This window comes from Corythoichthys intestinalis, chromosome 1 (assembly GCF_030265065.1).
Source record: "Corythoichthys intestinalis isolate RoL2023-P3 chromosome 1, ASM3026506v1, whole genome shotgun sequence".
NCBI lineage: Eukaryota > Metazoa > Chordata > Actinopteri > Syngnathiformes > Syngnathidae > Corythoichthys > Corythoichthys intestinalis.
In genome coordinates this window covers 81,068,728-81,094,106 of record NC_080395.1, presented here as the reverse complement: position 1 = coordinate 81,094,106, position 25,379 = coordinate 81,068,728, and the positions used below count along the sequence as shown (strand labels likewise).

The following is a 25,379-nucleotide window of genomic DNA, read 5'->3' as shown; positions in this document are numbered from 1 at the left end:
TAATGTCCCATCCCCAGTAAAAAGTGTACATGCATGTTATGCTGTTATATCATCCCTACCAATGATAAAACCAAACCTACACTCTTGTTGTACATCCATTGCTTTTTACATTATCAACTGTTGATCCAGCATTTATCATCTTATAGCTCACTTGACTGTATCCATGTTGAAACGACAGCTAAATGACTAAATGCATGTTTACTCGAGTGCTTTTATTTACTTTCAAACTGATTTCAAAACAATGAGCTAAAGACTGGATTGTGTTATTTTTTTCTCTCTGCCCTAACAGGTTATGCACTCTCAGCGCCTCAACGAGACTCCTTGAAGAACATGGGTCATCACTGACTTTAAGCTGTCAATTCAAATATTGTGTTGGAGTTGAAATATCTAAAATGGAAACGCAAGAACTGTAATGTACATACTTATTCACCTTTATTTACCTAACCGCTTTGAAAAAGACATGTTTTATTGTAATCTTGTATTTATATAGTATATTGCTTTATATAATTTATTATATTGTATATTATAATATTTGCTGGCCCTGTCAGAGTTTGGGCCACTTTGCACTAATGTAAGGATTTTAAACTGTCAGTTCAAATATTGTGTTGGGGGACTTGCAATACTTAAAATGGAAATGCAAGAACTTTTAAAGTACATATGGATTCTGTCTGGCAATTTACCCAAGGCCAGTGATTTTTTTTTTAACTGCTTTGACAAAGACACTTTTATTGCAATCTTGTATTTATATAGTTTATTACTTATAATGTATTATAATATTATATAATATTTGCTGCCCCCGTGAGAGGGTGGGTCTTATTTGCACTAATTTATAGATTTTAAACTGTCAGTTCAAATATTGTATTGGAGAAGTTGCATTACTTGAAATAAATCTATTGCAATTTACCAGTCCCAGTTCTTCTGTACAATACTGTCCAAACATTGTCAATGCATATTCCAAATAGAATAACATCATATTAAATCACCTGACTTTGTAATCATTACACCTGATTATTATGAAGAGCTGAAGTACACAACAAGCAGTTACAGTTTGTCAAGAACTTGTTGAAGTCATGTTTTGGTATTCACATTTTGTTAGTGTTGTATCGGTCGCGAACGATTCGTTCTTTTTGAACGAATTGTTTGGGTGAACAAGACCGAACTAATCACCATCTGCACTGATTTGTTCTATGAAGTTGGTGCTTGTTCGCTGCGTGGGAGGGCCTTGAGCAAGCGGCAGCGTCTTCTGACATCGCACACGACCAATCAGACGCCGGCCTCATCGCGGGCAGGGGAGGGAGCGGAAACAGAATCAGGGCGTCTGTCACTCACTTCCACGTGTGGCCAATAAGCAGCTAGCGTGCAGGCAGGGGGGGCAAGACTGAGTTTTGTCACTTCCCGTTCAGTGATTCGGTCCTCCGGTTCCGGACCTAGCTTGCTGCTAACTTGACTTTCCAGTAATGACTATGCGGTGAACGAATTAAAAAATGAAAGGAAAGGACTTTGTCACATATTTGTTAACGTGGAGCCTATCAAATGCTGCTCAAACAGACAAAAACACCACACAAATCTAGCGAGCATGGTTTAGTGTACTACTTTTCTCAACAGACTCGGGACTATCTATGACGACATACTATCAAATTTACAGTAATTTAAAACACGGGTAGCAACGAGGCAAGCAAAAGCTGAGCTGCGGTCGCGTGACGGCAGAGAACTGTCACTATATGGAGGCTTCATGGCAGCGATATTTACCTCATATGTGCACAGAAAAAAAGAATATTTAGTATGATCACCATAATACTGATTTGCAATGAAACTATATACATGTCCATTTTTTCCGAGTGTTTTATTTTTTTTCGTGTCAGAGCGTGTCGGGTGTAGGTTGGTTTGACAAATTATGTCAATCCGTCCATCATGTGCTACTCCAGCGCCCAAAAACAACGCACACGGACACGGGAGATGTCGCAATATATCTATCTTTTTCTTAATAGACTAATGAGAGTAGATAGGCGACATCGTAAAGAGCAAACAATTATTTCTTGTCAGCATTTGACGATCTGAGATGCGGGGACGACAGGGGAGCTGACCGGATTATTTTATTCATTAATACCAGTGCAAAAATTCAATACGATCTCCATAATACTGATTTGCAATGAAATTGTATATACATGACAATTTTTTCCCGAGTGTTTTATTTTTTTTTCGTGTCAGGGCGAGTCGGGTGTTGGTTGGTTTGACAAATTATGTCAATCCGTCCATCATGTGCTACTCTAGCGCCCAAAAACAACGCACGCGGACACGGGAGATGTCGCAATATGTCTACATTTTTCTCAACAGACTAATGAGAGTAGAAAGGCGACATTGTAAAGAGCAAACAATTATTTCTCGTCAGCATTTGACGATCTGAGATGCGGGGACGACAGGGGAGCTGACCGGATTATTTTATTAATACCAGTGCAAAAATTCAATACGATCATCTTAATACTGATGTGCAATTAAACTGTAAAATATCAAAATGTAGTATTGTTTTTATTTCAGAGCAGCACATTTGACAACTAGCTATTTACACTTATAGTTTTAACAATAGTGACCAAAAATAATAGTGATGAGCATAAAAACAAAAATACAACAGAGCGAGAGGTAAATATGATGTGTTGGTCGTTCCATATTTAGAAATTAAACTTTCGATTTATTTTTATTTTCGTGACAGCAAGCATGCTGCGTTGGCTGGTAGCAGCAGCATTATATATGTGATCAAGAACATGTTAAAAAAAAAACGTGCGCCCCCGACCCCAAACCCCCACTCCCCCCACGAAAGGAAAATGTTTTATCGTGTCCTAAATCGAAATGCAATCACGAGCCATGACATTGAGCCCATAGAACTAGGACAGACGACGCAGAAGTTCTCCCTCGCTTTTGCAGCAGCGGGAGGGAGACGAGGCTGTGAAAGCAGAATGATATTGCCTGTCACTCATTTCTGAAACTACGACGAACGGCCAATGAGGAGCCTGTGTGCAAGAGAGAGGGAGGGACCAAGCAATGTCACTTCCCGTTCAGTTATACTGCGAAGCGGTCTTTGGTGATTTGTTCGGCAATGTCACTTCCCGTTCACTAACCGAACAATTCATTTGGGCGGGGAGGGAGATGAGGGGGGCGAACGATTCGTTGAACGATTTGTTTGAACCAACCTTTCTACTGAACGAACCGGAATGGATTCGTTTCCTCAAGTGAACGACAGATCCCGTCACTACATTTTATTGACTTTTCACAACAAAACTTGGGCTCATGTTTGTAAGAGCACAGCAAACAAAAGTTTCAGCGTGCACTCTTCGCCCTTCCAACCTCTCATAAAGCTCCGATGTGGTGCGCTTGACCTCAGAACAACCCAAGAAGAGAGATGGTGACCAATCAGGATGTGTTGTGAGTATTTCATATGCAAGAAACACAACAAATGTAGGTGAGCATTGCCACCGAGGCAGATTTACACAGCGGTAAACAAAAAAAACAAACTTGTATTGAAACCAAAACAGTGGATAAATCGTTCAATTTACCAGAGTAGAAATGACGGGAACACACTCTCTTTCAGCAGAAATATGATCAAAAGAAATGCTTTTCCGACGAACCGCTGCGACCCAAGCCATCCGTCGTGCCTTCGTGATCTCTGATATTTGGTCCCATTCATTGGTCCTCCATGCAGGAAAACGGTGAAAAGTGAGTCCAGTCTTCCTTGCCCTTTTTGTCGTGGTTGGGAGACGCTCTTGCACCCGGTAACACAACAATACACACCCATATTTTCTTTGGAATACACCGAAGGAATTAGTTTAGTACTACCACACGTTACAAACCGCGTTGAGTCTGCCGGACCGGAAGTAAAGGATATTATCGGCATGGAGGCGTATCCAAACAATGACGTAGTACGTCCCATTCCCTATAACGAGGGAGAACTTCCGCGTCGTCTGTCGTGTTTCTATAAAGTCATGGTTCGTGCTTGCATTTTGATTTAGGACACCGTTAAACATTTTCCTTTTGTGGATTTGGGCTCGGGGGCGTACGAACTTTCCCTAGCATGATCTTGATCACATACACAATATTGCCACTACCAGCCTACGTGACACGCTTGCTGTCACGCAAATAAAAACAGAAATCGAAAGTTGAAATTCTAAATATGGAACGACCAACACATTATATTTACCTCACGCTCTGTTGTGTTTTTGTTTTTATGCTCCTCACTATTATTTTTGGTAACTATCGTTAAAACTAAAGTGTAAATAGCTGGTTGTCAAATGTATTGCTCTGAAATGAAAACAATTATACATTTTGAGACAAAACAGTTTCATTGCAAATCATTATTAAGATGATTGTATTGAAATATCATTTTTGCACTGGTATTAATAAATAAAGAATCCAGTCATTTCTCCTGTCGCCCACTCATCTCAGATCGTCAAATGCTGACGAGAAATAATTGTTTCCTCTTTACAATGTCACCTTTGCAGTCTCATTAGTCTGTTAAGAAAAATGGAGACATATTGCTACATCTTCCATGCCCGCGTGCGTTGTTTGGGCGCTTGAGTAGCATATGATGGACGGATGGACATTAATTTGTCAAACCAACCAACACCCGACACGCTCTGGCACGAAAAAAAATAAACACTCGGAAAAAATTGACATGTACGGTATACCTATACTGTTCAATTGCAAATCAGTATTATGTTGATCATATTAAATATTCATTTTCCTGTGCACATATGAGGTAAATATCGCTGCCATGAAGCCTCTATACAGTGACAGATCTCTCCCCCCCGTCACGCGACCGCAGCTCACCTTTTGCTTGCCTTGTAGCTACCTGCAAAAGTGTTTTAAACTACTGTAAATTTGATAGTATGCCGTCATATGTAGTCCCGAGTTTGTTGAGAAAAGTAGTACACTAAACCATGCTCACTAGGTTTGCGTGTTTTTGTATGTTTGAGTAGCACATGATAGGCTCCACATTAACAAATATGCGACAAAGTCCTTTCCTTTCACTTTTTGACTCGTTCACTGCGTGACTAAGTCAAGTTAGCAGCAATCTCGGTCAGGAGCCGGAGGACCGAGTGACTGAACGGGAAGTGACATAACTCAGTCTAGCCCCCCGCCTGCACGCTGGCTGCTTATTGGCCACACGTGGAAGTGAGTGATGGACGCTCTAATTCTGTTTCCGCTCCCTCCCCCTGTCCGCGATGAGGCTGACGTCTGATTGGTCGTGCGCGATGTCAGATGCTGCCGCTTGCTCAACGCCCTCCGACGCAAGTCCCGACTCCCAACTTCCTTAAGAACTAATCAGTGCAGAAGGTGATTAGTTCGGTCTCGTTCCTCCAAACAATTTGTTCAAAAAGAACGAATCGTTCACGACCGATACAACACCATTGTTGTTAATTTTACTTTAAAAAAGTAATTAATTAGTTACAAATTACTTCTCCCAAAAAGTAATTGCGTTAGTAACTCAGTTACCTGAATTTAAGAGTAATTAGTTACTTGGCAAAGTAACTAGTAATCATTTTCATGTTGTTGTTTTTTTTCTCAAAAAAAAAAAAAAAAAGTCACACAATGTGAAGTTTAAAGAGTTTTTGGGACAATTGGCCCTAGCCCAATTCTTTACCCTCCACTTAACTAGATAGTAACCTTTGCTACAGTATGTGTGGTCATTTAAAGTTGTGAATCAACCGTTAAGGTTGTTAAAATTGCTCCCGCTATTGCATTAGTTCCCTTCTGTCTACTTTCAACATGTGTAAGTTTTAAAACTGTTTCATCATTTAAAGATAGATTTAAGTCAAGATTTTGCCGATTTAGGACCATTTTAGATAAACAAAAAAAAAAGTAGGTTCGCTAGGAAGGATCTCTACAACGGAGCCTTCCTGAGAGGACTACTGCTTTAAGATGGCGGCTGTTTACTAACGCATGTAGCCTTAAAAAATGTTGCCAATGCAGCTGTGTCTATCATTTGCATCTAGCTCTATAATATGTGATATCTACCGTATCATGTGGGCGTAGTTTGTAGGCTACAGTCAGGTATTATTGGAGCCACCTAGCATCGCGTTTGCAACGGCGTCTTCCCAACTCCTGCTCTGCTCTCTCGTCTCCGTGAGTCCGTCCCTCTGACTTCTATTTATTCAACCAACTTAGTAACGCATAGTAACTTACGCCTTTCCCACCTCAGTAACGGTAACGACGTTGCCAAAATGAGAAAAGTAATTAATTAGATTACTCACTACTGAAAAAAATAACGCCGTTAGTAACGCCGTTATATTGTAACGCTGTTATTAACAACACTGTACAACACTAATTGGCACCCTCAGCCTAATACTTGGTAGCACAACCTTTATACTAAATAACCGCGAACAACCGCTTCAGGTATCCATCAATAAGTTTTAACAATACTCTGCTGGAATTTTAGACCATTCTTCTTTGGCCAACTGCTGCCTTCTCCAAAATGACATTTTCAGATCTCTCCACAGGTGTTCTATGGGATTCAGGTCTAATCTCATTGCTGGCCACTTTAGAAGTCTCCAGTGCTTTCTCTCAAACCATTTTCTAGTGCTTTTGGGTCCTTGTCCTGCTGGAATACCCATGACCTCTGAGGGAGACCCAACTTTATCACACTGGGCCCTACATTATGCTGCAAAATTTGTTGGTAGTCTTCAGACTTCATAATGCCGTGCACACGGTCAAGCAGTCCAGTGCCAGAAGAAGCATAGCAACCCCAAAACATCATACCGCCATGTTTGACTGTGGGGACCGTGTTCTTTTCTTTGAACGCTTCGTTTTTCTTCCTATAAACTATGTTGATGCCTTTTCCCAAAAAGCTCTACTTCGGTCTTATCTGACAAGAGAACATTCTTCCAAAACGCTTTTGGCTTTCTCAGGTAAGTTATGGCAAACTCCAGCCAGGCTTTTTATGTCTATGGGTCCGAAGTGGGGTCTTCCTGGGTATCCTACCATAAAGTCCCTTTTCATTCAGACATCGACGGATAGTGCAAGTTGACACTGCTGTCCCCTCGGACTGCAGGACAGCTTGAACTTGTTTGGATGTTAGTCGAGGTTCTTTATCCACCATCCGCAGAATCTTTCGTTGAAATCTCTCGTCAATTTTTCTTTTCCATCCGCATCTAGGGAGGTTAGCCACGGTGCCACGGGCTTGACACTTACTGATGACACGGCGCACAGAAGACACAAGAACATTCAGGTCTTTGGAGATGGACTTGTAGCCTTGAAATTGCTCATGCTTCCTCACAATTTTGGTTCTGAAGTCCTCAGACAGTTCTTTGGTCTTCTTTCTTTTCTCCATGCTCAATGTGGTACACACAAGGACACAGGACAGCGATTGAGTCAACTTTAATCCATTTTAACTGGCTCCAAACGTGATTTAGTTATTGCCACCACCTGTTAAGTGCCACAGGTAAGTAACAAGTGCTGTTAATTACACAAATTAAAGAAGCATCACATGATTTTTCAAGGGGTGCCAATACTTTTGTCCGGCCCATTTTTGGAGTTTTGTGTAAAACGATAAAATGTTTTCGTGATGCGTGTTGCTGCAGTCATATTACGTCCTGTGTGTTGGCTTTCTACTCAACAGCGATGACTTTCGGATATCGCCATCGGTCATTGCCTCCTTTGTGTTTTGCCCTTAAGTCAAATATTTAGTCATTTCAAAATGCTCCAACCAACCGGGCGCAGCAATTCTACAGGAAAAGAGTACATCATTTTCAATTAATTATGCCAACCAGGACGCCACAGACTGTAAACTTTAAGCTAACACGAATGCTACGCTAACGCGCATGGTATGCTAACGCTACGAGTTAGCGATGTCGCGATCGCATATTTTCTCTCCCGAGTCCAAGTCACCTGATTTTGAGAATCTGCCGATACGGGGTCCTGATCCGATACCGAAAAAAAAATGTTGTAAGAAAAAAAAAATGTTTTTAAGTCCCACAGTGCCTACTTCATAATGTGAGTTATTAAAAAAAAAAAAAAAAAAAACGTAGAAAAGTGTTGTTTTTAAAAAAAAATTAAGTTCTTCACTGACTGTGTCCAGTGTTTAACAAGCGATTCTTTTTTGTGCATGAGTGAACAGTACAGGGCATTAACGCTATTGGAACGAGGCGTCATTTCTTTATATACGGCAAGTCGGAATTGGCTAATTTGGTTTTATTTTTATGGCTTAAAATGGTAATATAATAGATCATTGTGCAATCATATTTCATATAGATGGCGTTGTGCTGAGAAAGTATAGCAAGCAAGACACGCAGGGCATGGTAGATTTTTACATGGTAGAGATTGTAATATGTATATAAGTATTCAACAATATGAACGTCCAAGAAAATCCTCAGTTAGTACTTTGATCTTACAAACGTAATGCTTTATGTTACATATGCAACCATTTTGTTTTACTTTACATTTGGCAATCAGCTATTGCAAATTAAAATATTCTGAATTACAATACCTTGTTATACCGATGATTACCAAAACAACCATTGTATTTATCATGTTGGGATAGTTTCATTTAAAGAAGAATATTTTTTTTTCCATATATTGCCAGACTTCATCTCATAGTGAAGTCTATGATATTGCCTAGGTATGCGATCAGGATTCAAAATCAGGTGAACTCGCACTTGGGTGCCAAAATATGCGATTGAGACATCTCTAATTGTAACCTTGCAATTGAAAAGTTACCTTAAAATAGTTTCAATTTATATAATTTGTTCATTACCTTCACAGATCCTCAAGACACATTGGAACAATTGGTGAAATTCTCAGTTGGCTGGGAGATTCCATTGGAAGATATGCAAGTGGAGATAGTTGAAGCAGAGCATCCCACATCTTCAACTCGCCTCCCTTTCCTACGATTTCCCAGTCACTACACTACTCAACTTGAGGACTTTAAACAGAGTTGGAAGTATTGCAGTGCATCAGTAGATTATCTATTTTGGAATTATAGCGTATTGCTTTTGTATAACTGAGTATTAAAGCTAAACAAAAGAGGAAAAAAATGCAACTACGAGTTTAAGTCGTAGTATTAGTACAAGAAAAAAAGTCATAACATTAGAAGAATAAAGTAATGTATTGCAATATTAAGAGGATAATCTCGTGGTCCTATTTTTTAAAAATTTATTTGACCTGTCGTACTAGACCAAGTCCAAGTCCAGTCCTCGAGAACCCCTATCCAGCTCGTTTTCCCATGTCTCCCTCCTTTAACACACCAAAATCAAATGATCAGCTCATCAGCAAGCTCTGCAGGAGCCTGATAACAGTCCTGATTATTTGAGTCAGGTGTGTTGGAAGGAGACATGGAAAACAAGCTGGATAGGGGCTCTCGAGGACTTGACTTGGGCACCCCTGTACCAGACTGCTTTTGCTAGGGTGCTGATCTTCTTCAAATATTTGACAATGGTAAAACAGTAAATTTGTTACATGTTCCCTGTTCAATATGGAGGTCCAAAGCCACCAAAATTAAACATTTTTTTTACCTTGATGCATTTCCATATATTTCATCTTTAAATCTTATGTTTCAATCATTCTTGTTTTCATATGCACTTTTATTTTTCCTTCATTTTTAATTTTTGCAGCTTTGGTCCTCCATAGTACAAAATCCTCCATAGTACAAATGTTCCAAGAATTGCTAATGAAAAATGTTGGTGAAATAAAATGTTCAAAAGGTACGTCATGTTTCCCCCAATTTAAAGGGCGTTTAATGAAATTATACATATTCAATGTACATGCATTACAGTGTCATAAAAAATGTCTGCACCAAGATTACTTGATGTTAGTGGGTCCAAAGCAGCAGCCAATCAAGCATGTTCTGCAGTCGTGAATTGGCATTCAATATGTGGTATGAAAATTCCAGAGTTTGGCTCACTTGTTTTCCCAGTCAATCCGGAATCTAGATCCTGTTAAAATATAATGCACCAATTTGAGCAATAACACAAGAAGTAATACTGTATATGAGCATTGTGACATGGTTAAGTTGCAAGCAAAGTGCCACAGACAGCCATGACAAAATTCAGTGCATAATCATGACAGTCATACAGTTTATACACAAGTTTAATATTTACCAAGGAAATTATTCTTTGTCAATGATTTTTTTTGTTTTGTTGTTGCTTTAGTTGCATTATTGAGTAGCAAAGTAATACACTTGCCAGGCAATGATTAATGAATGCAGAAGAACAGTAGAACACCTGTGTGTGAAAAAGCTTAGCTAGTTACGGTACGCGTCGTCGTTAGCTACTTTCTATCAAATGTTTTTCCAACTTCTTCCCATCCTTCGCGTACGTGTCACCCAGGACCTTACCAAGTTGCTGTCCGTGGCCATGCAAAGGCAACATAGCTAACCGTGGCTAACTGGCTCGACATCGATTTTCGTGCCCTTCTTTATATGCAAAATCAACTGATTTTGAAATTGGGATTACATTTGCTTGAAAAATCCTTTTAGTACATGACACCCAAGAGAAAACAAAGTAAACTCCTTACCTAAGGGGTTTCGCCATTTCTATCATCTGCCGTCATATGGAAGAGGAATCAGAAGCCAGCAGGTCGGCAATGGTGTGTCCCGCCCTCCTCCTGAACAATCGCCGTTCTGATTGGTCAGAATTTTGGCTCACATGCTTACCCCTAAATTTACTTGTACATGCTCAGAAAACACTTGAAGATCATTAAAGAAAAAACACCCGAAGAACTATTCACTGGATTGTGTTCTTAACGTTTTCTTTTGACCACGACTTGGAATGATATTTTTGTGTTTGTGTTTTACAACAGATTATTTCGATGTACAAGTAGATTTTTTCATCTTTGGTTACAAGTGACTTTTGTCTCTGAAAACGTGACAAGGGCGAGACAAAACTCGCGAGGTTGTAAGCAAAGAAAAAAACACCCGTAGAACAAAAAAAATCACTTGTAAATGAAAAAAAAAAACACTTGTAGAATTTTTTTAATATTGTGTTTTTTTCATGTCTATTTCACAACGCAAATTTTTTTGTTTTTTTTTGTTTTACAAGTTAAAATTAGTCATTTTACAGGTATTTTTTAAATTTTAAAACTAGGTTACGAGTATCTTTTTTGGCTCATAAAACTCGACAAGAATATGACAAAACTTGTGCACTTGTAATTGGCAATTTTTAACCCGTAGCGAAGAAAAAACACCCGTAGAACAAAAAAAAATCACTTGTAAAAACACTTGTAGAATTTTTTTTTCATTGTGTTTTTTTCATGTTTATTTCACAACGCAAAATTTGGAAATACAAGTTGGTTTTGTTTTGTTTTACAAGTTAAAATTAGTCATTTTACAGGTATGTTTTTCTTTTAAAACTAGGTTACGAGTCTCTTTTTTGGCTCATAAAACTCGACAAGAATGTGACAAAACTTGTGCACTTATAATTGGCAATTTTTAACCCGTAGCGAAGAAAAAACACCTGTAGAACAAAGAAATCACTTGTAATTGGAAAAATAAACACTTGTAGAATTTATTTTTTACATTGTGTTTTTTTTCATGTTTATTACACAACGCAAAATTTGGAAATACAAGTGTTTTTTAGTTAAAATTGGTCATTTTACAGTGATAATTTTCATTTTACAACCTCACTTCTTTTGGCACTATTCTATCTCCATATACACCGTCCCCGTGATAAAATTTGCCACTTCCGGTCCGCCATATTTTAGGGCAGAAAGAACGCTACTACGGGCATTAACAACGGCAATGAAACTTAGGACTTATACAACTTATTATAATAGCTTACTTCAAGAATGGCAACGTCTTATAGAGATAGTTTGGGAGCAAATGAACGCCATCGGTATGACGCTAAGATAAGATTGATTGCAGGGAAGGATCCATATACCCTTCAAAAAGAGGAGTTTAACGAAGACCCGACTTTCTTGCCGGCGGTCACATATTTTGATATAGTAAACTACCTCATCAATGCAAAAAGTGCATATACATTTGAACAGTTAAAGGCCTACAAGTCAATGGAAGCCATTAACCAACTTTGCAGTGGATGGGTTCGAGACGTATAAAGTTTGACGGTGGATTCGAATGTGTTGGTGATTGCAAAGGTGCGGGGCCATCAACACATTACGTCTCGTAAGAGACAAAAACCGCACTTACTGAGCACAACGTTTAGGCTCAAACCGTCCTCTCTTTATAGCTTTTAATTTTCCTGATGCACATGACCTAAACCCAAACGCGTTTAGGCTCAAGGCGTCCTCCTCTTAACCCTTGTGTGCTGATTTGTTTTTGAGACGCATAGGAAAAAACGTCCAATTTTGGGACGTTGCTTTGAAGTGTAATATCAAAGTCATTTGTGGATATTATTTTGCTTGCGACCACTCAAAATGTTCAGTGGCATCAGACCTATCCATATATATATATATATATATATATATACACACACATACATATAGTTTTTATTTATTTATTTATTGTTAATGCCCTCTATGGACAATAAAAGCAATATTGTGCTATGAGCTAAATTAACTGTCATCTGCATATATATATAATAAAAAAAAAAACATTTAAATCAACATTTAAAAACAACCAAACTCCAAAACGTATCAGAAGTGCATGCCATGTACTTAGCTGTTTGTGGTCAAGTGTCAGACACATTTGTTAAGGATACAGTGAGGTGTGCAAATGAGAAATGTCAGTATGGTTTTCTGCATTTCAAGTGCATAAACATTAAGAGAAATCCCAAACCTCCATATTATTGTCCTCCTTGTCGAAAAGTGATGTGGTGACAACTATGTTATCACAAAATGTATGCTATGCTGTTTGAATTAAAATTGAGCACAGAAAGAAAGCAGATGCATAAATATGGTAATGTGTAATGACTGTTTATTTTAGTTTTGTATTCCATTAACAGGCATGCAAACTGGTTAGGGGTGAAAAAGGTGACAAAGTAACATGGACACACGGCATGAGCGGAAAAGTGCATTTCATAGTGCAACCAGAGACATCTCGAATTAAACACAGTACATAATAATTTAACATATACAAGTCTAAATCTCTCAGCCTGAAATCAGAACATATAAGACACATTAAGTAGCAAATTATACAAAATCTAAATTATAAAATATACAGTATGTCCCATTTGCATTAAGCAGAGAACAACTGTACTCCCGTCTCTCACTTTTGTAAGTCATTTGTTGTCACGAGAAGAGAGTGGCGGTGATAGGTCTGGGTCATCGGACTAGAGCAGGGGTCCCCAACCTTTTTTGCACCACGGACCGGTGTTATTTGGGTCTTTTTTTCATGGACCGGTGTTCTGACAAATTTTGAACCCCATCAAAAATTGCAACGACGTGGTTATGCGCATGCGCGTAACGTTAAACATACCTGCAAAATGCGCAAATGCAGCGATTCCAAAGTAAACACTACAAACTTTCTTGAAAGAAAGGAATATTAACTTACGTTTGATCATGGAAGGACTTGTAGAAAAGTTCTCCTCAGATTCATCCTGCCATGTAAGCTGCACACAACAGCTGCACACCGCGCTCACCATTAACAACTTCGCCTTGTCATTAAACATTGATTAAGAAGCCCGCTTCACAAAGATACGATGTTGGACATTGTAGCAAGGTTTTCAAAGCTCTTGTCGCGATGTCAGGATATTCCAGAATGACTTTAATCCAGAACCTCGGTAGAGTTGTTGTCTCAAATGTACGTTTAATAAGGTCGCCGTCATTTGCGATCTCTCTGTTTATTCACAAACGGGTCACGAATCCACTTCTTCGCAGTTCGTGGGTCTTCGAGGTTGTAGGCTCGTCAGGTGTCCTTTTCGCCGTAAAAATATCCTTTTCGTCGTAAAAATATCTCCAAAGACGTCCGTTTTCCAGTTATCTTCGCTCGTGTGGGGGCTAATTATTTCCGGGAACAAATGTGCTGCGCCCGCGGCCTAGTAATACGTTATTATCGAGGACAAGCGCACATAGATATATTATATACACAAACAAGATGTACTGCCTGCTGTCCAATCAATGGATTTCTGTGACGACATTCTAATATATTCCGTAGTATTATATCTAGAGTAGACAGGGATATTGGTGTGTTAAGCAGGGGCACAGGGTTAGTTCGGCCAGAATGCGGTCGTTATTAGATTATTATTTCTGTGCGGCCCGGTGGCAAATGCGCACCGGAACCGGTCCGCGGCCCGGCAGATGGGGACCCTTGGACTAGAGTGTAGTTTTGAGCATGGACTACGGTTTTGAAGTTAACGGTTTCACTCGCTCGTTGACAGACACCCCCCCATCGCCCCATTTTTTTCTCCTCGGATCTACGTGATTCAGAAAAAGGACCCATCTTGATTTCAAAACGGCGAAATTTCGCCAAAAGGTGGCAAGTTTGCATGCCTGCATTAATGTGTAGTTTTTTTTATACCAATATGGTCAAATACAGTCTTACAAAGTCACATATGGCTTCATTAATGACAGCGCTACATTGACATTAATCAAAACCAATTGACATTACAAAACAAATTGACATTAACATTGACAAAACCAATTGACATTAATCAAAACCATGAGGAAAGTAGATGCATGCTCTCAGATTGCATGCCTTCGAGGCCGAAACGTTTTTGCAAATTAAAGTTTTCTGAACTTGAAGTGTGCGGCATCTACTTTCCTCATCACTTTACGCAGGGATTTGCCAGCATCTTTTTTTGGTGTGCGTGTATTTTTACACATTTGTCCATTAATCAAAACCAACCACAGACTGACACATATTGGTCAATGCACAACAGACTGTAGTTATCTTATCAATAACTGGCACATCACCAGTTTGACTCATTAAATAGTCTATTGGCAGCTTGCCTTGCAAAATTCTAAACTTATTCCGGACAAGTCCAATGACTCTCTCAACATGAATTCTCACATGGGCAATCTTTCGTGTCATTTCTATGTCAGTAGGCGATAACTGAGGTTTTCCACGTGTGTAAGCTGGAACTTTTATTTCTGCACATTGCAGAGCAACACTGTCTGATACATTGAAACCACGGTCAGCAAGAATGAGATCTCCTGGTAATAGTTTATTCAATATCCCACAATTTTCTGTTATGAATTTATCGGAAGCTCTCCCGCCCCAGCCATCTGAAATGAAAGATATTGATCCTTGAGGGGTTATGCCTATTAAGTATTTAACCGTGTTGTGGTGTTTGTAGGTGCTCCATGTCTGTGCTTTTGCCATTAAACCTTTTGGTCTTTTGATAAATATTTCAAAACAATCAATTATCACAGCTGTTTTGTTTGAAAAGCGAGTTCGAAACTCCATGGGCATGGTTTTCCGCAGCTCTTCCCTTTCTGGCCAATAGATTAAAAATCGTAACCTAACATACAGTACATGTATAACTACAGAGAAGATTCGTGACACAGTCGAGGTTGATGTTCTAAACCTATATGCCAGGTCTTGCACCGGAAGATTTAATTTCAGCCTCATTAATGTCATCAGTAGTCTCTCAAAAACTCCAATGCGCATGTTTTTGTGTCAAGAAAAGGTAAAACTATGTTAAAAACAAGCATGAGGCATTCAAAGTTTGGCAGCCCAGTGTAGTAGTTCACCTTTTTATCATTACCTTTAAAGCCATCCTGTGTCAACAGCAAAGACTCCAGCTCTGCCCGTAATGCAATGTTCTCTGATAAGAGTCTCTGGACTTCACTGTCTTTTTGGACTTGAGTTACTTTGACGATGGAGCTGGTGGATGCTTCAGCGCCATCAGTATCGGCTAGACCTTCAGGAGACGCTGGTTGTGCAATGTCCACAGGGGTGTGCTGGCAGCCATCCTGGAGGTGAAGAAGAGCACTGGCTGCATCGTTCCTCATTTTGGTTTCCTCCCTTTTTGATGTTCTCTGAAATCTGTTTAGACAAAAACCACATAGGCTGTTCATGTTAATGACACCAATGTTAAACATCAAATCTTAATAGCTGAGAAAAAAAATAAGTGACATTAATACTGTTAGATGAAAACTGTGACAGTGATGTGTCCATTGTGGTCCTTGATAATGACAATTATTAGTACTAGAGGGCCCAAGGAGCCATTATATATGGAGCCATTATGTTGCCATGCAAGATTACTGACAAAAAACTTGAACAGCACTGGCAGAAAGTCATGTGGGCTTTACAGGCTACAGTCAGACACCGAAAAAATTAATGATCTTGGGGTTTGAGAATTACACATACCTGATTTGCTTTCTCTCAAGCTCAGCATGCTTTTGCATAGATTCTGTGGGCGTCATCTCCTGGAGTTTTAATGTTGGCGCCCAGTCAGGATTTGTTCGGTCGTACATGTTAGCAGGGCGACCTGAACATCGTTTAGAGAGACACGAATAACATCAGCTTAGTATTTCACTTATCCCCAACATTACTAATTAAGAGAAGGTTGCTGTGTGATAACGGCTAAAAACCAGCGACACACGGGAAGAGAATCGGCAGGAGCAAAACTTTTTGTCCAAGAATGTGCTCGTTCCGCGTGGGGTATCTCGTCTGTCTGGAATTTTATCAACCAATCCTACCGTGTGTCCCTGGCATTAGCTTGCTTGCCTTACGCTAGTACTTTTCTTACACTCACATATGACAAAAAACACACTAGATTTTACCTGTAATGAAGTGGTCCGAGCAGACCTTAGCATATTTCGAGGGTTCATCTTTCCTCTTCATATTTGCTAACCAGAGACGACGACGTTCCTCTGTGAGCAATTTAGTGAAATGAAATCTCCTTCATGTCGTCTGACCTTTGGAATGGAGTACAGTCCAATTTTCTTCGCCCCATCTGCTCTGTTAACACATCCACGGACCCAACAAGATAAAACCATCATGAGAGCTCTTGTGTTATTGCTCTTTTTGCCTTAAAATATGGCGGCGCAGGGGCGGATATGACGTCAAACGGGAACGGTGTATTGGCTCACAGTAGGACTCACGTCTCACGCTCTTCTGTAAAAAAGATAAAATACACGACAGTCACGTGACTTTTGGCTTGCTCGACGCAGTTTTCGGAACACTGCTTTGACACGCCTCTACTTCATTTGCTCAAGGCTCGAGCATCCCATCTCTACTGTTTATGCGTAGTTTGTAGTACAACAAGTGTCAAACTATGGGACAAAACATGACAATTCATGGAAAACAGGGCCAGGGATCACATTAAGGTAAGCATCTTTCATATTTGTAATATAAAGTCTAAAATCGTGCATAGTTAGCACGTGCATAGCACTTAATTGTAAGTTGCTAGTGAACGAGACAAAACGTAAGAGTCGGCTGTTCTGACTTTGAAGGTTAAAACAGCCTGTTAAGTACTGTCTAAGGCTACATTTATACTACAGGTCTTAATGCACGAATCCGATTTTTTCGTGTTTTTTCCGAATCGAGTGAGGCATTAACCTTTGTGTGCTGATTTTTTTTTTTTGCGACACATAGGAAAAAACGTTCCCTTTTGGAACGTTGCTTTGAAGTCTAATATCAAAGTCATTTCTGAATATATTTTTTTACATACATACATACTTAAGAGTTTTTATTTATTTATTTTTGATGCCCTTTATGGACAATAAAAGCAATATTGTGCTAAGAGCAAAAGTAACTGTTATCTACATATATATAAAAACACATTCAAATTGAAATGTTCAATATGGACAAATTAGAGCCTTAGATTTGCGAATAAACAAAACATTAAAACATTATTGGAACAACATTAACTTTTTTGCGACGCATAGGAAAAAACGTTCCATTTTGGAACGTTGCTTTGAAGTGTAGTATCAAAGTCATTTCTGAACATTTTTTTTTTTTACTTGCGTCCACTCAAAAATATTCAGTTGCATCAGACCTATCCATACCTATATAGTTTTTATTTATTAATTCATTTTTGATGCCCTCTATGGACAATAAAAGCAATATTGTGCTAAGAGTAGGGCTGCAGCTATCGAATATTTTAGTAATCGAGTAATCGACTGAAAATTCTATCGATTAGTCCAGGGTTCTCCAACCCAGTCCTCAAGGCACACTGTGGGTCCTGGTTTTTGTTCCAGCCGATCCAGCAGAGGCAGTTGAGCCAATGAGGCTTCTGCTAAAACAAGCCACACCTGACTGCAATCAAGTGATTGCACTTGTAAAACACCAGATTGGGGAAAAAGTGTTGTCATCTTGTTTGGTAGGAATGAAATCCTGCACCCACAGTGTGCCTTTGTGGAATAGGTTGGGGACCCCTGAAGTAATCGGATAAAACAAATATATTTTTAGGGGAAGAACAATTATAAATATACATGAGAAAACAAGACATTTCATCTAATCTTGAACCATTTTCAGTCAATCAATGTCTTTATTTTCGATGTGTATTGTAGCTAGAATTAAAAAAAAAAAAAAGACTAATTCACTGCTGTCACTCAAAAAACTTTTAGATCTTATTATTATTATTTTTTTAAAAATATAAATATTGTTGTGCGGGGTTATTAGACATTTACCACACAGTAGGATTGAACAGAACAGGACGCAGCTTTATTTCTTATTGCATGCACTGAACACTTCTTCTCCCCGACCCTTAGTTCTATCCTGCCACAGCACTTGGGATAGCGCCCTCTATAGGACTCTTATATTACATGAACACAACATCTTCCCCTTATCAACAAAGGATACTTCTTATACCATGAGCTCTCAATGTATCAAAATAACCTTCACGTATACTGCTCAGTATTTAGTATGTAACTCAAAAACTCAAACTTAAACTGTTAAACAAATAAGGCATTCCTTTGCACTCATTTAAACATGACAAAGTCCTTGGTCCAACTTGGTGGTTTTCTATTCCTGGTAGGCCTAGGTGCAGAACCAGACTCAGGATCAGGTGGTTTGTCAGTCCCGTGCTCAATACAGTCCATTGCATTGTCCAAGTTAGGTTCTGGGTTCAACTCCGGCAATCTGGATAAGCGTGAGGTGTTCCAGACTCGTCCATCATCTAGCAAGTAACTGTTAGAACTTTTCCTGGCCACAACAGTCATTGGTTTGGTGAACTTCCGGTCTCCTTTCTTTACTTTCCATGGCTTCCTTACCCCAACTTGGTCACCAGGCCGGAATGCTGTTGTTTTGGCATGTCGGTGAGCATCTGTGTATTCTTTTGATTTTATTAGTTTTTGTTTGACTCTTTCACGCATAGTGTGCTCATCTGTGGACGGTACAGGCATCTCTTTAATTACCAGCTTTGTTCTCATTCGACGTCCATGGAGCAGTTCTGAAGGGGATACTCCAGTGGTGGAATGAGGTGTTGCTCTGTAGTCCATCAGGAAAGTTCTCAGGAATGTTTTCCATGGTTGCTTTTGGATTGTAGCGGACTGTAAACAGTCTTTGATAACACGGTTAAAACGTTCTACCTCACCATTAGCTCTCGGGTAGTATACCGATGATTTCAAGTGTATAATCTCCCTTTTCTTGAGGAACTCGGCAAACTCAGTGGAGACGAACTGAGGTCCGTTATCACTGACCAGCTCTCTTGGATTCCCCTCTCGACAGAAAATATTGGTCAGGAACTGAATCACAGTAGCGGTGTCAGTACGGGGAGTGAAAGCCACTTCAGGCCATTTGCTATAGTAATCGACTAGTGTTATAGCAAACCTACAGTCAGCAGGTGCTATCTCGAACGGGCCCACAATGTCCACTGAAACCTTCTCCCAGGCAGCGGCTGGCAGAGGTACAGGATGAAGCGGAGCATCATGGGTTATGGTTGTTTTGTCGTTCTGACGGCAGGTTGTACAGTTTTTAACAAATGTCAGGATTTGTGAGTCCATCTTGTACCACCAATACAGTTCTCAGAGGCGTTTTGTCCTAACAATGCCTTGGTGTGTCTCATGAGCGATATCAATGAGCCTTTTCTGCATGGACTCAGGCACAAGTAAACGATGAGTACCTCTGATGACACAGTCCTCAATGACCACAAGCTCATCTCTAATCAGATAGTAGGGCTGTAATTCAGGATCAAGCGCTGTCTTCTTTGAAGGCCAGCCCCTCTTTATCTGAGCGCGCAGCTTTGTTAGCACCGGGCAGGCGCGGCAGGCGGACTGAAAGTCATCCTCAGAAACAGCACTTAGGTCAGTGAGAATGGTTGCAACAGACTCCACATTCTCAGCATATGCGGCATCCGTCTCTGGTAGTGGGAGTCTCGATAGGCAGTCAGCAACATTGTTCAGTGATCCTTTTCTATATTCGACATTATAGTCAAACTCCATCAAACGAGCAGACCACCTGGCTATCCTTAGGCCAGCGCGGTTGTTCCCTTTGGTCGTGAGGAGTGTAGTTAACGCTCGATGATCGGTGCGCAGAAGGAATTTTCTTCCCCAGAGCCATGTTCGCCACTTTTCAACAGACCAAACGCATGCTAGCGCTTCCTTCTCGACAATGGAATACTTTCTTTCAGCATCCGACAGACTGCGAGAGCCAAAAGCCACAGTACGTTCTTCACCATTGTTGTCCATTTGAGTAAGGACGGCTCCAAGTCCATAGTCGGAAGCGTCAGTAGATACTATGGTAGACTTGTCGGGATCAAATAGTGCTAGTGCAGGGCTGTTCACAATCAGACGTATGACTTGGTCAAAACTCACTTGACATTCATCATTCCATTTAAATGTACTGTTCTTTCTCAATAAAGCTCTTAAGGGCGCCACAACATCAGCATAGTTGGGAACAAATTTATTGTACCAGGTTGTCAGCCCCAGGAATGAGCGCAGCGTAGCAAGGTCAGTAGGAGGCGGAGCATTCAGAATTGCAGTTACGTGAGAATCATCTGGCAGCAGACCATCCGGGCCAATCTTGCAGCCAAGAAAACTCAAGAGTAGTTTGACGAAATTTGCATTTGTCCATGTTCAGTCTCAGGCCTGCATTGTTTATTTTACGTAGCACAGCCTTCAAATTTTCATCATGCGCCGCTTCAGAAGTTCCATAGACGATGACATCATCAAGGTAGCACTGTACACCTTTAAGTCCACTGAGGATCATTGACATCATCTTCTGAAACGCGGCAGGGGCGGAGCTAAGACCGTATGGAACTCTGCAATATTGGAACAGTCCGTCGTGTGTCACAAAAGCAGTTAGCCCTCTGCTATCTTCATGCAGCTTCAGTTGATGATACGCGGATTTGAGATCTAGGGTAGAAAACATTACAGCACCACTCAGCTCAGACATTATGTCCTCAATCAACGGCAGAGGATGCCCATCTACAACGACAGATTTGTTCGGTTCCCTCAAGTCCACACACATACGAATGCCACCAGTTTTCCTCTGGGTGACTACGATTGGGGATACCCACTCAGATGCATCAACTCTCTCGATAATTCTGTTTCCTTCCAGGTTTTTTAGTTCACTTGACACAGCATCACGCACTGAAAGAGGTAATCGGCGGAGCTTTTGTTGAACTGGCTTGACTTCTGGCCGTATCTTTACCTTGTGAACAAAGTCTTTTGCACATCCAAACGCAACTGGAGCTTTCACTGTTTGTTTGGTTGAGGCTTCAGTTTGATGAAGGGTTGCACAGACCGTAGCACTGTCAGATAGCAACTGTCCTCCTTTTATCTCCAACTCAAGAGCAGCAACAAGGTCCATACCAAGTATAGGTGTTCCCGTTTTGACAATGTAAAAATCAGTAGTAGCACTCTTGTTATGGTAAGTAACTTCAGCTTTAAGACTCCCTAACACATTCAATTTATCTTTAGAATATGTAACCAGTTGCACTTTGGGTTCATTTAGCTTACTCAAAATAAAGTGATTATGGTACACATCACTAGGCAGTATAGAAACACCTGACCCTGTATCAATAAGCATCTCAATATCACAAGCCTGAGCAGTAGGTGCAGTAATAGTAGCAGTACACATTAACTTAGAAATGTCAATACCACTGTTCACAGCCAAGACAGTAATTTCAGGCACAATCACGTCATCACTATCATTAGACACTTCATTTACAGGCTTAGCAGAGGATTTACAAACGCGAGAATAATGCCCTATTTTTCCACACATTTTACATTTGCAGTCTTTAGCAGGACAAGATTTATCATTAGCAAGATGGTTTTCTGACCCACAACGGTAGCATGTGTTGCCTTTTCCGTCCATCTTTGACTTGCTTTTCCCGTCCATCTTTGACTTGCTCCACTTTGTTTTGAAATTGCCCTTCTTTTTCACGTGCACCGCGGCAACATCTTTTGAAGTATCGCTCTCCGTAATGGCCTTTGCATTGGCTATAGCAGCTTCAATACGCTGAGCTATGTCCAGTGTTCTTTCTAGAGTCAAATTCTCCTCCATTAGCAGTCTTTCACGTATGCGCGGATTGTTGGTCTTTTCTACAATCTGGTCGCGCAGCATCTCATTCTCGATGTTGCCAAATCCACAATGTTTAACGAGCTCACGCAATGCCGCAACGTAGTGATCTGTAGACTCACCCACCGCTTGTGCCCGCTGGCGAAAACGGTACCTCTCGGCGACAACATTCACTTTCGGAGAAAAGTATTTTTCCAAAGCGCTCACAGTCCCTGTGAAGTCATCAGTATCGAGTGGCAAAGTGCTGTAGATTCGTTGTCCTTCTGTTCCCAAGCAGTGAATAATCAAGGCTCTCTTCCTCTCCGCGGGAAAGTCATGTCCCCCCGATAGCAAGCAAATAGTTGTTGTACAACTTTTTCCACGCTTCGAATGCGATCTTTGGTTCACCTGGGCACTCCAGGAAAACCGCAGGAGGTTGCAAGGAGAGTAAAGCCATTTCGTCCTCACTACTTGCCTCGTCGCCACTTTGTTGTGCGGGGTTATTAGACATTTACCACACAGTAGGATTGAACAGAACAGGACGCAGCTTTATTTCTTATTGCATGCACTGAACACTTCTTCTCCCCGACCCTTAGTTCTCTCCTGCCACAGCACTTGGGATAGCGCCCTCTATAGGACTCTTATATTACATGAACACAACAAATATATATATATATTACCTAAAAATGCCGTTACGCTTGATAACACACATCACTTAAAAGTTAGGATTTGTTCCCACGTGTTTCAATTGAATTTCTCTTTGTGTCAAGCCATTTTTAAGTTCTAGTTAAGTTTTAAGTTAGTCTAAACTGTAAGTCCTGATGGGATTTTGAGTTTTTGCAGTGTTCAAAATAAATGTATGATACTGGCTGTACTGGAGCACATTAGGGACCAGTGCTACTTGGTGCTTTTTCCAGCAATGACTCCTGAGCTAAAATTGATAGTTAGCATGATTAAGTTTTTATTTTACACCCTCATCACTCCACAATGCTATGTTATCTTAAAGCCTGTATGTAAGACGCGTTAGCCACGCAACGACAGTGGTCATAATTAATTGAAACCTAGTCCTCCGCAGGGCTAACTTTACGTGAGCTAGTAGCGACAGTAACGTTAATCTTATTTATTAGCGCTTAGCGCTCTTTATTAGCGCTTAGCGCTGTACTGCTTTAAGATGGCGGCTGTTTAATAACGCTGCCCAGACGCGACCGAGTCTGTCATTGCGCATCTAGTTCAACATACATGTGATATTTATGAGACGCATCAGACGCTAGCTGTTACCAACGTAGCATCGTGCGGGCTAGTATTTGGCAACGTCGGCGTCGTTTGTGGTGGCTGTCAGCTGCAGTAAGTTTTTTTTTTTACCTTCTTCCTCTCCGCACGTGACAGCGCGTTGTCCCGCATTAAAAGTAGTCCGAGCAAAACGTGATGCTTAGAGCTGTCAAAATAAACGATTACTCGAGGTGAATAAAATTACTCGGATCAGTTTTTAAACTCGAGTTACTCGAGTTGCTCGAGTACTCGTTTCAGCTCTAGCTAAGAGCAAAAGTAACTGTCATCTGCATACATATGTATATATATATATATATATATATATATATATATATACATATATATATATATATATATATATATATATACATATATATATATATATATATATATATATATACATATATATAAAATACACATTCAAATTGGAATATTCAATATGGACAAATTAGAGCCTTCGATATGTTAATAAATCATAACAAAATTTTGTTTGGAACGCAACATTTTTGGACATTTTAATTTTTTTTGCGGCACATAGGAAAAAACGTTCCATTTTGGAACGTTGCTTTGAATTGTAATATCAAAGTCGTTTCTGAATATTTTTTTACTTACGACCACTCAAAATGTTAGTGGCATCAGACCTATCCATACCTATATAGTTTTTATTTGTTTATTTATTTTTGATGCCCTCTATGGACAATAAGAGCAATATTGTGCTAAGAGCAAAAGTAACTGTCATCTGCATATACCTGTATATATATATTTATATATATAAAACACATTCAAATTGGAATATTCAATATCGACAAGTTAGAGCCTTCAATATGTCAATAAAAATAGGATAAAACTTTTTTTGGAACACATTTTTTTACAATGGCATTATCAAATTGTTTGCGACACGTAGGAAAAAAGGCTCCAAATAGGACCTTGTTTGAAGTGTATTATCTGTATTTCTGAATTTTTTTTTTTTTTTACATGCGACCACTCAAAATGTTCAGTGGCATCAGACCTATTCATACATTTTTATTTATTTTTAATGCCCTCTATGGACAATAAAAGCAATAAAAAGCAGTATTGTGTTATGGGTAAAAGTAACTCATCTGCATAAATATAAAAAAAAAACATTTAAATTGGATTATTCAATATGGACAAGTTAGAGCCTTCAATATGTTAATAAATCATAACATTTTTTTTTTTTTTTTGGAACACAACATTTTTTGATAATGGCATTTTCAAATTCTTTGGGACACGTAGGAATTTTTTTTTTTTTTTAATGATAGCTCCCAAACCGCTTCGCAGAATGGAACCAAAGCTCATCAAATGGTGAATTGTGTCATATTATAGTAATAACGTTTGGAAATTTAGCTCTGTGACATTTTGTTTGAGCGCAAACCTCAAAATGACTTTTGAAATCCATGTATACCTCCTTAGACGGAAATAAGTGCGATATGGAAGAAAAATGTAATATTGATGATATCTCCAAAACCGCTGCGCAGAAGTGAACCAAACTTCACCAAATGTTGAATTGTGTCATAATCTAGTAATTACGTTTGGAAATTTGGTTCTAGGACATTTGGTTTGTGCGCAATCCTCAAAATGAGTTCCAAAAGTCATGCTCACCTCTTTAGCGCGAGATCAGTGCACTTTGGAAGAGAATCTTAATTTTGATGATATCTCCCACACCGCTGCGCAGAAGTGAACCAAAGCTCACCAAATGTTGAATTGTGTCATATTCTAGTAATTACACTGGGAAATTGGTTCTAGGACATTTGGTTTGTGCGCAATCCTCAAAATGAATTTTGAAATCCATATTGACCTCCTTAGGCGAAAACAAGTGCAATATGGA

At 39.7% G+C, this 25,379-nt stretch overlaps 1 protein-coding gene across 8 annotated transcripts in view; it reads left to right on the top strand.

Moving 5' to 3' along the window:
- The window catches only part of LOC130919347 (protein-cysteine N-palmitoyltransferase HHAT-like), a 359,144-nt gene that overhangs the window by 151,296 nt on the left and 182,469 nt on the right, over positions 1 to 25,379 (top strand). For 3 of the 8 annotated variants that reach the window (XM_057842015.1, XM_057842005.1, XM_057841958.1), the window contains exon 1: positions 17,081 to 17,148. The exons of 3 other annotated variants lie outside the window; for them this stretch is intronic. In XM_057842015.1, the coding sequence (XP_057697998.1) occupies positions 17,119 to 17,148 (30 nt within the window). In that variant the 5' untranslated portion in view covers positions 17,081 to 17,118. Of the gene's footprint in view, positions 1 to 17,001; positions 17,149 to 25,379 lie in introns of those variants that run through there. 2 more of the 8 variants (XM_057841988.1, XM_057841972.1) reach the window with 1 other exon arrangement.